The 17,577-nt window shown below is 29.3% G+C and overlaps 1 protein-coding gene across 1 annotated transcript in view; it reads right to left on the bottom strand.

Annotated features, from left to right (window-relative positions):
* LOC136987360 (uncharacterized) overlaps positions 1 to 17,577 on the bottom strand; it is a 78,872-nt gene that overhangs the window by 29,038 nt on the left and 32,257 nt on the right. The window contains exons 12-15 of the mRNA XM_067285091.1: positions 17,090 to 17,190; positions 10,666 to 10,757; positions 7,384 to 7,478; positions 2,827 to 2,933 (exon numbers count right to left, since the gene is read on the bottom strand). Coding sequence (XP_067141192.1) covers positions 2,827 to 2,933; positions 7,384 to 7,478; positions 10,666 to 10,757; positions 17,090 to 17,190 — 395 coding nt within the window. The remainder of the gene's footprint in view (positions 1 to 2,826; positions 2,934 to 7,383; positions 7,479 to 10,665; positions 10,758 to 17,089; positions 17,191 to 17,577) is intronic.

Raw genomic sequence — 17,577 nt, 5'->3', positions numbered from 1 at the left:
AAACATAAACAAATTTTTTAAATATTGTTTTTAAACAATTAATTACAAAATTTAAAACTTCACTATATTTTAAAAAATTTCTCTTCCTGAACTATTTATTACACAGTTTTTTTGTATTAGTACAATTATAAATAAAGATAAGAAAATCAAAAAGAACTGTAATAAATGCCTATATTAAAAAAGATTTTTACGCTGTATTTGGTGTGTATTTATTAATATGTATAACATTTTAAACATATAAAGGGTTTTCCTAAAGCCAGTCTGTAATTTTATACTTCAATAACTAAAAAGGTACGAATGTTAAAATTATTACACTGTATTAAACTACAAATGAAGCGTGCAATGCCATAAGGTTGTAAATGCCATTTTTCTCAAAATACATTTTATTGAAGAAATGAATTTTAAATGCAATGTTTTTTCCTACAAAAAAATATTGTGGCGATAGTGGCACTCTAAGTGGCTATATTTTGAAGATGAATTTATGTGCAAGCCATAACGTTTTAAGCGCCAAAGTGCAAGCCACGTGACTTTTGGCACGTAAAATGTTACGGTTTACATTTACATCATTTTGTTATTCCAATTTGTAATGCAGTGAGTTTTTTATGCAGAACCGGATAACTGAATCCCAGTTTATTAATAGTTAACCTGTATCACCTTATTATTTGATATTTCAAAATGATATTCGGACTTCCATTAATCTTTTAAATTTGAAGTTTTTAAATACATTTTAACTTTTATTACACTAAATTAATACCTTATTGTTTATATTTTCCTTTATTTATCATAATTATATTACAATTGATAAAGATTACAGCCCAGTTCAAGTACCAAAACTGTGGGCCCAACATTGTTGAAGCCAGGAAGCAGTCACTAATAGATTATTGCCAGTTTTTAATGTTAAAATTGATATTGAATTTGTAAATTGTGTTTAATAATTTAAATGTAAGTTTTTGGTATTCAAAACTGTTTTTCAGCTGTAGAAACATTAATTTTATGATTGCAATTGTTTTTGGCATTTACAACTTTATGCACTTGCACAATTTTGGCATTTACAACATTATGGCTCTAACCCTGTTTTTAAACTTTTTTTGTTTCCTTACCATCATACTTAGGTGTTTGAAATTAAACCCAATGTTTTATTCCAAAGTGTAAATTGTTAAAATAATTTTTATAGCATTTGATTAAAGTTTGTTCATTAGAAAAAGTGTTTTTTCTCTCTCCTGAAAAGTTTGTTTTTTGGCATTTACAACATTATGGCATTGCACGCTTCAAATATTAATTTTACAAACTTATCATTTATCTTTTATTGTTTTTTGGATGAAAATTTTTAGATACAAAAACTCTTCCAGAATACTGTCATAACAACAAGATCTGATTAACAGATATCCCAATATTCCACTTTCAGATACACTGAAAAATATAATAATAATATATATATATATATTTTTTAATCTTTATTTTTCTCCATGTCATCCAGTTATGGCACTGTATGTTAGATAATTTCTGAATCTGTTAAATTCAAATTCTTTCTCATCTTTCCTACTATCCAATGAAAAGTTTTCAGTGTTTTTATCTACTAATTAATTAAAACTTAGAAATCTTATAAAAACATTGAAAATTTCTTGAAAAAGTTATACTAAACTTAAACTCTTCTATTTAATATGTGATATCGTATAGTTTAATCATATTAATTTCTTGTAATTAAGTACAACTTTAATCAAATAAAATTTATTTTTAACTTAATAAAAAAAATTGCTCAGGCAAGTAGAATTCAAATGTGACAGAATGCATGTTATATATATCATAAGCATTCGTCTCATAACAGCTTGTTTAAGCATGATAAAAAATGTATTCAAATATATTATTTACATAGAGAAGAAATATTTTTTCAAACTACTAAAGACCGAAGTTTGAACAAACTTATATACATATTATTAAATTATCGTGCATATAAATTTAATATTTTTGTATAAATATTTAATGATAATTTTCAAAGTCGGGATTTTTATTTTTAAAAAAGTGATTTAAATATTACTTTTATACATAAAAGTTCAACCTCTGAAGACATCGAAAACATAGGTACTTATGAGAAACAAAGATGCTGGAAATTGTGTTATAACTTTACTCTATGATAAAGTTCCAATTTCTGTGGTAATTTTAGTTTTACAAAGTTATAAATAATTAAAATGAAATTATAAATTTAATTAGATCATTCATATATAAATATGGTAGACTCTATTGTAACCACAAATATTGTTATCCATCATTTAGTGTTGTTAGAATTAATATGACTAAAAACATATACGATAGAACATCGTTATAATACTTGGCTTATTGTATTTAGATTTTCAATTATTGTTATTAGTCTGAAATATTTAATGTTTAAAGCACTAGTTATCATTTTAATTGTTATTTACTTGCAGTAGAGTATTTTAAAATGCTGGCATTTCTTACTTTAATTATTTGCTTAGCTGTTGTTAAAACCATACAGGGTAACCAGTACTAGATGAATTACAATTACTTTATAATTATTATAATTAGTAAATTGTCAAGTTATACATTTTTTAATTGTTTTAACATGTTCTGTTAATATTGAAGTCAATAAATCAAAATTTTCACTAATTTGCAATCTTACTCACTCATTTTACTTACTGTTATCAGTACCCAAAGTGATTATAATAAGCAAATTCTACTGTGTTAGGCTTTATCCAGTTAAAACTCAAATAACTTAAAAGTTATTTGAGTTTTATTGCTAGCATATAATACTAATGTTTTACATTATATAATAAATTTAAAATACAACTTTTATTAAAAACTGGGTCTTACTATTGAATCTAATGCATTTGGAACTTTCGATTTGATCAGACGATATCGTTGGTATATAGAATTATCAGTCCTCCCAGGTAAATAGCGAGCTACTTTTGACCACTTTCCTAATAAAAATCAAGTTTTGAAATTAAATTTTTATAAAAATATAGAATAAAATTTAAATCTATCTTATATATTATTTCTAAATATTTTAAAATATTTTACTTGTAAGACATCTGAAAAATTTACAGTAGATCCAAATTTTACAACCTAATTTATTCTAGAAACACAGTTTTAATTAGGTAATAAAACAAAAACTTTAAATATCACATTTCACACAGTCATAACACAAAATTTAAAGATGTGTAGTGAGAAATTGTAAAACTACAGGGTGGGTGGAAAGTAACTAAACATTGAGAAATGCTATGATTTTGTGATAATAATGCAATCATAATAAAATTTATTTGTGCATGTACATTAATCAATGGAATTTTATAATTCCTAACTTGGTAGTTTGGGCAGTGACCAAGACAGGCTACACACACAGTGGTAAAAAAGATGCCCAACCACTTGTCTGTTCAAGAGCAAGCACAGATTGCTGCATGTTATGAGGTGTGGAAATCAGTGGATGTTGCGCAGAGATAGTGGCATAAGGCAAAAGGACATCATGCCACATTCGTCTGGAAACAATCAAGAATTGCCAATAGAAGCTAATGACCACAGGCAATGGGTGCAGACATACAACGAAACATCTGTCCATTCGCATCACAATTTCTAGTCATTTGAGGAAGTTGGTGGATGGCGTCAGTGTCTACATTGAATTTTGACTTTGATAATGCATTTAATAAAGTACATGTAAAATAATTTACCATCATCACTGCATTACAAATAAATTATTGCAATTTCTCAATGCCTAGTTACTTTTCGTCCACCCTGTAGTCATAAAGGAAAGATCTACTGAACTTTAAGTCATTCTAAGTTTTATCTTCAGAAATATTTTTATTAATTATATTTCTAAAGAGAATAATTTTGTTAGGTTTTACTTTATTTTAAAAAACTTTTAAGTATATGAGATAACTGAAATTAAAGATATTTCTACTTTTTTATCATTTTACTTATATAACAGATGCAATATAACATAATAGCTTATTCATCACAGACAAACAGACTTAACAATGTTTCTAATAAGACTGATAAGAATATCTATGATAACATATGTGTACATGAATTTCTTTCTTGATGATAATTGTTACTTATATATCATCAACACATTTATTCTGGTTTTCCATCAGACAATTTGAACATCTATCTTACAGTCCATCATACAAATTTCCAGCTTGTTTCAACTCTAGCCATTGCTTACAGTATTTGGCATATATGAAAGTGAAAAATCTGTATTTTTCATAACTTGGAAATATCAGACAGCATTAATGATATCGTAAGTAGTTTTATGGTACAGATAAACTAATAATGCCTTGTCTTGCAGCAAGGTAATTCATACTAATTATCCCAAATTGTATTTATCCATAATTGTATGTCTTATAGTATCTATTTTTATATTAGGTAGTATGATTAAAAAAACTGGACTATTTTCATTGTCCAGTAATATCAAAAGGTACAGTCTTTTTGTCATCACAGTTTGATGCCTTAGACATTTCAGTTGCAGTCTGCCAAGCAGAGTTGAGATCTTCAAACCAGAACACTTGTTACATGATTTTGTAATGTTGTGTTAGTGTCATACTGTACTTCAAGAATGTAGTTGAAAACTGAGCAAAGAGCAAATGTTAAATTTTGCATTGAACTTAAAAAATATGCCACAGAGACCTATGAAATGCTTTGGGTTGACTATAGTTTCTAAGCCATGGGAGAGATCGCAATTTCTGAAATCCACAAAGGCAAAGAAAGTCGGGAGCATAACAAAAACCATGCAGATCTTTTTATTACCGTAAGGGGGATTGCGTATTTGGAATTTATTCCACTCAGTCATACAATAAATTCAGACTTTTACTGTAACATTTTGACTGAATTGCATGAGTATGTTTGTTGCAAAAGATTGAAACTGTGGCATAACCAAATCTAGTTCCATTACAATAATACTTCTGTGCAAACAGCTTTCAAAAAAAGAGCAATTTTGGTGAAAAACAACATGAAAGTCTTCCTTCACACTCCTTACTTGCTAGATTTAGCTCCTGATGACTTCTTTTTCTTCTCCAGAATGAAACTGAAGCTCAACGAGTGGAAATTTGAAACAATCAAGAAAATCCAAGTCCAAATCACAAAGATACTTTGGAATTTTTGAAATAATGAGGCTTGACAGAAGCAATGGGATTTCAAGTGAACAGACTACTTTAAAAAGAATGGTGAACAGATTTAAATTAGTTAAATATTAAAATATTTACAGAACATTTCTGGTTTGTTTTTAATCATACCTTGTATATCTAGTTCTCTGATGACAAAAATTGCAATTATTGCCCAATAAATTTTTTCCCATCTGTAAAATACTCCATAATCACTTACATCGAGTAAGTAAACATGAAACTTTCTAACTACAGTAAAACCTGTCTAAAATGAAAGCTGAATAAAATAGAAAAAATTCTTTGGAAAAGAGCAATTTTTTATGTTAAATCTTATTATAAACGGGAAGAAAATCTGTTTACACTGAAACAGAAGAGATTCGCGGGTACAAACATGTAACTTAATTAACCTAAATAAAGTGGAAAATTAAAATACCACTTGTAGTCAAACAAATAAAATCACCTCCAGCTATAACAACCAGCACAGAACATAATAAACTGTATTCCAAGAACAATTTCAAACCTTGTCATAGGACTTTTGTTTATCTGACAAGGTGCCTACAGAGAGAAGGTCTTTGCTAATATTAGTCTTCATGTGAATTAATCAGGAGCAAAATTAAATACTTTTTAAGAATCAAGAACTTTCAAATGAGTTTCTAAGAATCAAATTCTAGAGAACCAGCAACAAATGAAATTAATCAAAACAATGAGAATAAAGTGATAGCACTCTCAGTGTCCCTTGCACGGAGCAGTTAGTAACTAATTAATAAAAAAATTCAAAAACAAATTGTTTAACATATTGATGATTACAGAGATTGAAGTGAATGATTAATTAAGGCATTACAATTCCTCAAAAAGCAAGATCACAGAATCAATTAGTCTAACTGCATTTTAGTAATACAGAGATATTACTAAAAATGTAATTAAAATTAATGCCAAGTGATTTCCAGATTATGTTTTATTATAGCCTGATGTAATCTGCCAATCATTTAACATTAAACTAAAAATCATGTTATTGGATGTTTATATTTGAGTAAAATTAGAATTTCTGATTGAGAGCAAAATGCTGATTTCTGGTACAGTGGAACCTCGTTTCGCAAGCACCTCTCATAACAAGTAATTCTCATAACAAGCAGTTCACATAACAAGCAAAACAAATTGTAAAAAAATGACTCACTTAACAAGCAACAAGGAGAGGGATCCCGGATTGTGCGCATGCTACATCAGTCTGTGTTTAGCACTTCTGCCAAACGATATGCCAAATTCTTGGGCTATGTAAAGGCTATAATTAAATATTGGAAATTAAATAATTTGACTAGCGATAGGCAGTTATGCTGCCATCTCATATTAAATTTAATGACTAATTCCAAATTAAATTTCAATTTTTTTTTTCTTGCAAATTGAATTCGCATTGCAGGTTGGTTCATTCCGCGCTAGAAGAAAAGATGATGATTCACGCTCCTTAACAATGTATATTGTATAATTTTCTATGAATAAACGTTATACATAAAATATTTGAGTATTTTTTTTCGGCATGGAACGCATTATCATATTTTACATTAATTTATATGGGAAAAATTGTTTTGCTTAATGAGTGTTTCACATTATGAGTAAGATTCTGAAACAAATTATGCTCATTAAGCAAGGTTCCACTGTACTTGAAATGGCAGGTTTGCTGACGTGTGAGCTTATAAAAATTACATCTAAGAAGTATTTGACTACTTAACACAAATTCTTAGTAACAATAAGAATTTTTTTGCAATCAAACAGTTCTAAATTCTTGCATTCAAATACTTCAATTTCTTTGGACCACTTTGGATTAATCTGGATTAAGCCTAGAATTTTATGTAAGTAAAAGTAATTTTATTATAGAAAAAAAAAAAGACAAAACTACATGCCATTTGTCTAGCACATTTTAAAGATATAAAAAAAAGTAAACCTGTTCGAAATGTAAACCTGCAAAAATGGAAATAATTTGATACTTTGTGATCCAGTTTACACAAGTTTTTATGTATTATATTTTAAAGTTATAACTTTTTTTTTTAAAGGTTTGAGATCATTACCTATCTGTCGTTGCCTATATAGTTTTAAATTTAAAGTTATAGCACATATTTAAGATAGTTTAAAAAATAATTATAATATTCAATTATTCAAAGACCTAAATATATTCATGAAAAAGTTTATAAAAATATTTATCAGCAATACATTAAAAAACTATTTTTATAAACAATTCTAATTCCAAATTATTATATATAATACGTAATTTGTTTTTAAAACTGACCTTCACCAATTTCATTAACCACTTTCATGAGTGTTTTATCTTCATCAGCTGTCCAGGAGCCTAACATCAAATTTTCTTTCAAAGAATTTTTATATCTAAATAAAATAAATAATAGATAAATCTCCAAAATATCATCAAAATCCAATAAATAAATAAATCTTAATCATTTATTGTAACATTGTCACAATTTTTAATTATATTTTAATTAAAAAATTAGTTGGGCCTCCAACTTTCCATATCTGGTCTTGATTTTAATCCATCAAACTCCACTCTCAAGATTAATGAAGGATGGACTACAGTGGAAATCTACTGGTCTGTAATTTGAAAATGTTAGCCCAACAATTCATATTTCATGAGAACAGAAAAGCATTTAGGGCACAAAATTTTGTTCATCACTCATGACATACTTTAATTTTTATGCTTTAAATCTTACAAAAGTTTAGATATGTTTTATATTTATATATATATCTCAGAAAGCATTAAAACTCTTTATACTTTAATCATTAATTGCAATTTTGATTAAAAATTACCCAAACAAAATTTGAGTAAATACTTAAACTGTATTTTTGAAATTGTAGACAACTTTATCTTCCTTAATGTTTTTTTATTAGTTCATAATATTCATCATTTTCTCTTCTTTTGAATTTATTAAAAAGATATTTGTAAAATACTTTTAAAAAAAGAATATATAAGAAATGTATTCAATGCTAATCTATTTAGTCAAATTTGAATCAAGAATATTGGGTTAATGTTACCCTAGGTATACAAAATGGCGGCTCGTCTCCGATTCCAACAATCAGAAGACGGGACAGTGGGAACGCACGTTCTAACCCAACCTAACCTATTATAATAATTTGGTTGCTAATAATTATGGTAATTTATTAGAATAGGTTAGGCGAGGTTAGAACGTGTGTCCCTGCTGTTCCCTGTCTTCTGATTGCTGGAATTGGAGATGAGCCGCCATTTTGTATACCTAGGGTAACATTAACCGAATATTGCAAGTTTATGAGCGAAGTTTATGAGCGTTCCTTTTTGTTAGTTTGAACTAAGAACATAATTCAAAATGGTATATTTAATACTAAAACTAAAATCATAAAATTTAAGATAAGAAAGTCATAGATGTTATAACTAAGATCCGGATTTTTGGGTGCTGCAACCACTCGATTTTTGAAAGGGACAGAGTGTAAAAAGACAAACTAAGTTGGTTTTAGTGCCGTAAACTCACTCATTGACAAATTGTTTAGCATCCAAATCGCAAACCCGCCCCCAAAACAGTGACTAGCACCCAAACTATATATTTTGCACCCAGCTCCCCCCTTTTTACATTTTCAAAGAATATGTTGACAATTATCTCTTTTTTTTGGTGGTTTTTATTCATTCACTTGAGGGGAAAAAACAAATTTGTTAAACCAGATCACGTATGCTGAGAAAAAAAATACAATAATTAGCATAATCTCTTCTTTTGTTGAGAGAAAAGGAGGTGAAGTGGAATTTTCTGGACTAAACAACTAAGCCTTAGGGTTGTTTTAAGAATATAAAATGATTCATTGAAAATCTGCAACACGTGTTTTCTTTTCTAAGAAAAGAACAATCTAGAAAATTCTGTATTGAGATCACCTTACTCTGACTTGTGAGCACAACAGTTCCAATTTCCTTTCTTTGGTGTCGGCGACATTAGAAAATGGCAAAATTGTCCGCATCTAAACTGAACATTTTAGCAAATATGTTTAAACATGAAGGCGTATGCACACGGACAAGTTCTTTGCTGTTCCATTTGCGATTATGTGATTTCAGTTGATGTGAAAACTAAGAAATGAAAATCAGACGACACATAAGTTTGGAAAAGCATAGAGAAGGCAAACAAAAAAGGACAAATTTCGAGCATATATTTATAGGGGCACCTGGACATTATTGGAGACAATCCTGTAGTGTTTATACTGGAAGAAACAATGGATTCCACAAAATGGTACGTGCTGAACATTCTTGTTGCACCACTGACCAGGTGCTATATACAACCAATGTTGTTCAAAATGTACCAACTTGAAAAAATGAACTCTAATATCTGGTCATCCATTGGGGGTCTTGGATAAACAGTATGGTATTCTACTGAGAGAACTTTGAGAAAATTAATGCATTTATCAACGAACTTCCTCCTGGTGATTCTGCGGCCGTCAACAGTGTTGAGAAACTGGTCGCTGATCCAGTAGTGACCACAGAGCTCTACTCCATGCATTCGTACAAGTTATTGGTGGATAAAATCAACGAGCTGGAAAGACGTGGAACTGAAATGTGGGATCAGTGAAATGTTGCAAGTCGGGCGCTTGATGTACTGGACGGTTTAGCCCTGGACAAACTCAAATCTAGTTTATCAAAAAATCCCGATTTGAAAAATATTCTGGATTACACTGAACTAAAATTCTAAGTAAAACTGAAACATGTCCCCTTAGTCTTGGTCAACGTAAAAAAATCTTTTTCCTTATATAAAGACATTCTATCCTCTAAACGAGAAAACTTCACTTTTAAGAACATTGAAATGGTTACTGTTGTAAATTACAATGCTCATCTTTATGTCTAAATTGCAATAAACAATTATGTAGTTTGTAAATATTGTTGGTTTTTGTCTTAATAACACAGCATTTAAAAGCACCCAAACTGGCACCCAAAACAGAGAAAAAAAGCACCCAAACGAGCACCCAATCCATTCTAAAACTGCACCCAAAAATCCGGACCTTAGTTATAACGTACAAACTATTATTTATGTTAAAATCATAAATTAAACAGAAAACAAATAATGAAAATTTTTACAAATGATTTTCATCTAAAATCAAAACTGGTAGAAAGCACAACTGTTTAATACTATGAGTTTTTTTTTTAATCAGCTAAAAATTAATGAAAGTCTGAATCTTGTGTATGTAAAAGTAATGTAGGAGTATCAAAGTACATACGGAAAAGTGAATGGTCTAAAAAGTGGAGGAGTTTCTATACCACTTTTAAGGTAAAAAAATAACTTACTACTTTGAACACATTAAAATTTTTAAAAATATATAAGATAATCATCACATTTCCTTATAGCAATAATTTATGCATCTTATAAATGATAAAACTAACACCGAAGAGAACTCTTATTCAAAAAACTAATTAATTTTAAATGTTCAATTTACTGTAACAATATCCTTTATTTTGTAAAAATAGAGCATTAGAAAAATTACAGTAGTCAAATATATAGTGTCATAATATGACAAATAAGCAATTTTTAATAAAATTTATATGTATTAGAAATACCTCTCACGACACTGATTATTTGATCTTCCTGGAAGATACTGAGCTACTTTAATCCAATCTTCTCCATGCTTTTTTACTGCAGTTATTAGAATCTATATATAAAAATTATAAATTATTTTACATTAAAAATAAAAACAAATATTTAAATCATTTTATAAAATATACAGCAAGAAAGAAGTATAATTAATTTTTTTTTAATTTTTTTTCCAGTAGGCACTAAGTGATCCTTTTTAATCTTACCCATCATGGACTCAGCTAGATGGTGAGGGATGTGGTTTGACATATCCAAGATAACCCATGAAAAATTTCTGGGATTACTTGTTTGTTTGACTTTGATCCTCGGTAACCTAGAACAGCAGCTGATTTCTTACTGCTTTTATCGTTTAGCTGTAATCAAATTATACTATAATCAAAAATATGATTCTATTGGTTTATGAATGGGATGCTCTTGTCTATAATGTTTTATGTAAAGAGATTATTATTTAACCTGTAACGGTTGGTTGGTTAGTTGGTGTTTTATGGCACATATAGGCCAAGCTGTGCCAAATTTAACCTGTAACGTTTAATGTTTTAATATACTTATGTACTGATACTAATTCAAGGAATAATTATATGTTGATTACAAAAAGAAAGAGGTGACAAAAAACTATTTTGCACTCATCCTATAAATACTAGAAAACATAATTTTGGGTCATTCAGTCACTTATTCTAGAATTTATTAGGTGATCCAAGCAAAATTTTTGACAAATGAAGAATGGGCCCACATTAATTTTTTAATTTAAGAAATATTACATTTGAAAAAATTCAGAAATGGAATAACTTGGATTGTAGATTGTTTCATTATCCCGTACTAATATTAAATCTTCCATATTCCTGTTTTAAAAGAACACGAAATACACATTTTCCTACTATTGACTGAATCACAGCCAATCTTGATTTAACTGGACTGGACTTGACACATTCTTTGCGAAACCAAACTGAAACATTTCCTTTGTTTTCAATGACGTGTCAGTTGAATCTTTGACTTGGTTTAGGTATGAAATGGCCCTTAGAGCAGGGCTGCCAGAACTGATACTTTTGCTCAAAAAATGGATGTTTTGGTACTGTTGGTACTACAACAATATAATTTGGTACTATTTTAACAAAAATATTTAATTTTAAATTAATCCTCTATCGTATAATTATTGGCATTTATTAATAACGTAACATTTTCTAAATCAAGAATTATCCTAACAAACAAATTTGGCTATGTTGCAATTTTCATAATGATGTAATCTCATTCAGCAGCAGCCAGTCTGAGTCACCAGTGATCAGCTGCGGACTCATGTTTCAAGGCTTCGCAGATCATTATTTGTTCCGTTTGTGCAAGTCACTGCAGTTTTTATTTTTGTTATATAAATAACCCAACTATCATGAGTGAAAAAAGAGATGAGCAGTTTTACGTAGTGATGATGAACAAAATAAAACTGCTGAAGTAAAAAAGTTAAAACTAACTACAGTTTATGAACGAAAAATGAAAAGAGAATGGCTGCATGATGAAAGATTTGTTTCGTGGATTGAGATCAGGGAAAAAAAAAGCTAGAACTAAGCATTTTGTAAAGTTCGTAATACAGAAATTGCTAGAAGTGTCACACAAATTGAAAGACATATGAAGACAGATAAGCATAAAAAGAATGTTGATTGTGTTACACAATGCTTGAAGGCAACCAAATTTTTTGAAGCTGGATCATCTTCATCTGCTCATAAAAATCAAGTAGCAACAGCAGAACTAAAACTATGTACATTTGTTGCAGAAGATAGTCTACCAATAGCAATTTTAGATCACTTACCAGGTTTGCTAATATTTGCCATGATAAACAAACAACTTACTGGAAAATAAAGCAACTAATATAAACAACACCTTAATATTTCCAGCAATTGAAAACATCATCATCTTATTAAATAATTTATTGCTGGAAATATTAAGGTGGTGTTTATATTATTTGCCATGTTTCTACTGTTGCTAAGTCTCTTAAATGTGCGTGAACAAAGGGCACTGGTGTGTTTCATTCAGTTATTGGTAAATACTATATGAATGAAATTATTGCAAAATTAAAGGGAACAAGATTTACATTAATTTTAGACGAAACAACTGATGTATCTACTAGATATTAGTAGCTAGCTAGATATTATGACTATGATGTTAAAAAAAACAGTGGATAAATTACTTAACTCTGTTAGAGATAACAGATTGCAGTGCTAAAGAAACTTTGATTCTTTAACTTCTTTCTTTCAAAAGTATGAAATAACATTTGAAAATATCATTGGTTTTGCAAGTGATAATGCAAGCGTTATAATGGGCAGCGAAAGTGGTGTTCCATAATTGCTTACACAGAAAAAAAATCCATCACTTTTTGTGCAACATTGTGTATGTCATTCAATGCATTTATGTGCATCAAAGACTTGTTCATTTTTGCCAAATCATTTAGAAGAGTTAGCTCAAAGTATTCATTCATATCTTTCAAACAGTCCAAAGCATTTAGCTGGGTATAAGGAGTTTCAAGTCTACTAATATAGATCTATGCAAAATTTTGGACATCAGTTTTGACAATAAAGGATATCTGTATTCATCTTCACATTTTTCTTTTGAAATCGCAAACCAGAAATTTTCAGGCTCTGTTTCAGTAAACCAAGCTGTATTTTGTAGTGTAATTTTGCTCCACTCTGTTTAAATTTTCAAAATCATCTTCTGGTATAATGTTAGGAAATTGGACTGCTCATTAGTTGTACTAGATGGCTGTCGCTTGAGGAAGTAGTGAAGAGAATATTGGATCAATGGGCAGCTCTTACACTATACTTTACCTCAGTAGTATTAAAAGGTAATGTTAAATCAGCTAGTAGAATATCAGAAGATTTACAGAACCTAGTTAATAAGATGTACTATGCTTTATTAGCACTCATTTTGTCAGTGCTAATAACCTTAATATTTAATTTCAAGCTGAGAGCTTTAGAATACATAAACTAAGGCATTCAATTGAGAAAAGTGTTAAAGTTATCCTCAGTTACTTTGTCAAAAAAGAAGTAATCAAGAATCGGGATATGATCAAGATCAATATTAGTAATCCATCAGTTTATCTTCATCTAAATGATATTTATCATGGAGCCAAAGTAGAAACTATTTATATTTAAAATGTCTCCAAAATAACTGATAAGCAGCTTAATGAATTCTGAGTTGCAACATTAAATTTTTATGTGAAACTGATCAAAGAGATGTCCAACTGGTTCCTAACACATATGTTCACAAATCTATAACTGCTTGAAGTAATGGATACTGTAAATGTCAATGAACGAAACCTTGCTCAATTATTCCTCTTGTTCTGAAATTTCCTAACATTATACCAGAAGATGATTTTGAAAATTTAAACAGAGTGGAGCAAAATTACACTACAAAATACAGCTTGGTTTACTGAAACAGAGCCTGAAAATTTCTGGTTTGCAATTTCAAAAGAAAAATGTGGAGATGAATACAGATATCCTTTATTGTCAAAACTGATGTTCAGCCTCCTTTCACTGTCTCATTCTCAGGTTTGTGCCGAAAAAATATTCTCTCTATTACAGTGGCGTAGCGAACATAACTGGCACCCAACACTTTATTGGCACCCCCCTCCCCTCTCCAGAAACACACATAGTTTGTCTTGGAGACCATTTGGGCACCCTCTGCGAGTGGCACCCAGTGCATGATACACCCCTTGCACCCCCCTCACTACGCCACTGCTCTATTAAATAGCATAAAAATGAAGAATTGCTCTATGTTGAAAACTGACACTATAAATGCACTTTTATATTCTAAAAGTTTACTCAAAGAAACCAATTGCACAAAATGGGACCCATCTCAAAGTTTAATTGAAATGATGAAGCAGGAAGACTTATATAAGAAAGAAAATGACCAGGAAACAACTTTCTAGATTGTAAATAAAGTTTTTTTTATCATAAATGTTTTCTTAGCACTTTTATTTGTATTTTTAATAGTGTGGTACTTTTTAAAATATTTTGATACTTTTCAACTTTGAAACTTGATACTTTTAACAAAAACCTTCTGGCAGGCCTGCCTTACAGGTGCTAACAAATGGCTTATCAGTTTAAAATGCTTATTTAATTATTGTGTCGACTGATATATGAATTGTCCACTTTTTGATAGTTAAGTAGGCTTATTCAATTTCCACTTCAAAAGAAGGCATTTTATCATTTTACATAATATACATAAGAAATGGACTTTGCAGCAACATACAAAAAACCTTGTTTTAACATTGGCAGGAATTCATATATACCTCCAAAACAAGAGTGAAGGCAAATTTAGAGCAAGCTTGTCTCATCAGACAGACCTTTTATGCTGAACAGGCCAGTGCTCTGGAAGCCTTGGAAATTTAGAAAACGGGATTGATGGGCAATTGTCTCAATTTTAATGAAGATGGAAAGATTTCAAGCACTTGGCAAATATTTTATGATGGTCCAATAGGACTCAGGAAAATTGATTGCATTAATTAAGAAAACATGGGTTATATGTCAAATTTATGTAAATTTATTTAACATCAATTTGAATTTGTTGATATGTACTAGGAACATGGAAAACAAATTTGAATTTTGCCATAATTTCCAATTTTAAACTATTGTAACTGTCATCATCACATTCTAAAACAAAAGATTGAAGACCTGAACAAGACCTATCACTAGGTTGAAAACATTTGTATGCATTAAAATAAAACTCCTCCTAGTGTTAAAACAGAAAAGTTCTTTGGTGTGCTGATCAATTAATCCTGTTTTACAAGTACAGTAGAGCATTGATTATCTGAATACCGATCAACCAAAACATCGGTTAACCAAAAGCCTTCCAGTAGGCAAGTTCAAATTTCCACTAGTGCTGTGGCACTGCAGCACTCTACCCCTCCCTGCCAATCTAAACTGTAGGCCTACTTTAATGTACTACTTTATGTAAGGTAAGTATTTGTAAGACGTGTGATACTAAATATATACAGTACAGTTTTGTATTTAATATATTTTTTTGTAAATGATCAGTTATCCAAACAACCTCAGTCCTGAATTGTTTTGGATAATCCTTGCTCTACTGTATTTGGCAAAACTTTGCATTAGAAATATACAGTTAAACTTGAAAATATTGTACAACAAATTCAATTGAAAGTACAAATCCTTTTAATACCATAAAAATGACATTTTGACTTGATTTAAGAGCAAAGAAAATATGTATTTTAAAAAACTGACATTGAAATCAACATCACAGCTTCGACATCATTTGTTCGTTTTTTTACACACCTAATAAAGCAGAATTAATTTTATAACTTATCAATTATTTTTGAAAATTTATATTAATCTCTATAAAATTTTATGTATATTTGTAATTTAAAATCCAGAAATTATTTAAACAACATAAAATCATTGTTCGTGTAACTACTTGACACAAAAGTAACCATGAGAAGTTATGTATAAATTACATACACATATGCATATATAAACCATATATATTAATATATATATATATATAAATGATGGGTAGCTGAGTCATTCAAACTAATGTTTAAAGCAATGGTAAAAGGCAACCTGGTTCAATGATTTATTTTTGAAAATGTATGAAACTAAACATATTTTTTATTTTAATACAGAGGCAATTATTCAATTTTTTTCTGCATTGTGATATAATGAGAAAATATTTTAAAATCCAAAAAATATGATTAAAAATCTTTTTTCAAAATTAAATAACAACCATATCCAAATCATTATTTATGTTATTTCAATTATGAATTACTTAAGTTATTTAAAAAATTAACAAATTAAAAAATGCTTAAAAAACAGACAGGAAAAAGGGGAAAAAACAAAGTTTTTGGCTTTTTTTTCCTTCATTCTTTTATAACAATTTTGTTTTTTTAGGAAATATAAACATATGTCAGACTGATTGTCAAGCACCAGGCATAATTTGAGAACTTTTGTGAACCACATATCATTGTCTACATTACTCTTGAATGGGTTGAGGTTGGATGGTCAAGTGGTTAAGATGGTAGCCTACTGCTCTGGGAGACCCCTGAATTGAATCTGTATGGATCAATAAATTCCAAGAATCTTTCGGGGCAGTCTGTCCAGATATGTTGGACTTCATCCCTCACCATCTGAGCACCCAGCTATGGGTTTAGCCAAACCCATAATAAGCTTGCTAAAAAAAAAGGCTGTCTTCATGTCCACAAGACAAAGAATCAAAAACATAAACTTCAAATAAACAACAATGACTAAATTTACTTCATAAGCTTTACTGGATTTTAATTTTTTTTACACAACTATTTAAAAAACTTTATTAACTATTTAATATGATTGTGTAATATCATAAATAAACTAATATTAAGACTAAATAAGTTCTACAAATTCTGTAAATCAAACAAACCATATCCTCCACTATTCTCCACTGTCCTTTTCTCGTCAGTTTTGTTCTTTTCCATCTTTCTTGAATTTGATATTTGCTTCTACCCTCTAAATAATATGCAACTGTACAAAACAACAATGAAAAAATAATAATTATGAAATTAAAATGTATAAATATTTTCATATAAGTTAATATTGCATTGAAAATTCTGAATGAAAATGATTTTCTAAATCTTATTTGTGAAATATCTATAACATAGAAATGTATTTATATGACATGTACGTATTTACTCACATGTACGACAATCTCATGTATAGAATGAGGTGTGACTTTAAAGATCAATATAAAGAAAATTATATTTATTAATACATTTCTAATTTTATTTCGTTTAATCACAAATAAAATATCAAATGCACATAAATTCACTCATTGTCCCGCAAAAATTACCGGCATTTTAAACTTTAAAGGAAAATATTGTAAAATTGACATAATTTGTTCGTGTAAAGCTG

This window comes from Centruroides vittatus, unplaced genomic scaffold, assembly GCF_030686945.1.
Source record: "Centruroides vittatus isolate TY-2023 unplaced genomic scaffold, ASM3068694v2 scaffold_1519, whole genome shotgun sequence".
Lineage (NCBI taxonomy): Eukaryota > Metazoa > Arthropoda > Arachnida > Scorpiones > Buthidae > Centruroides > Centruroides vittatus.
The sequence above is the reverse complement of the archived record's forward strand: the minus strand, read 5'-3'. Positions and strand labels throughout refer to the sequence as shown.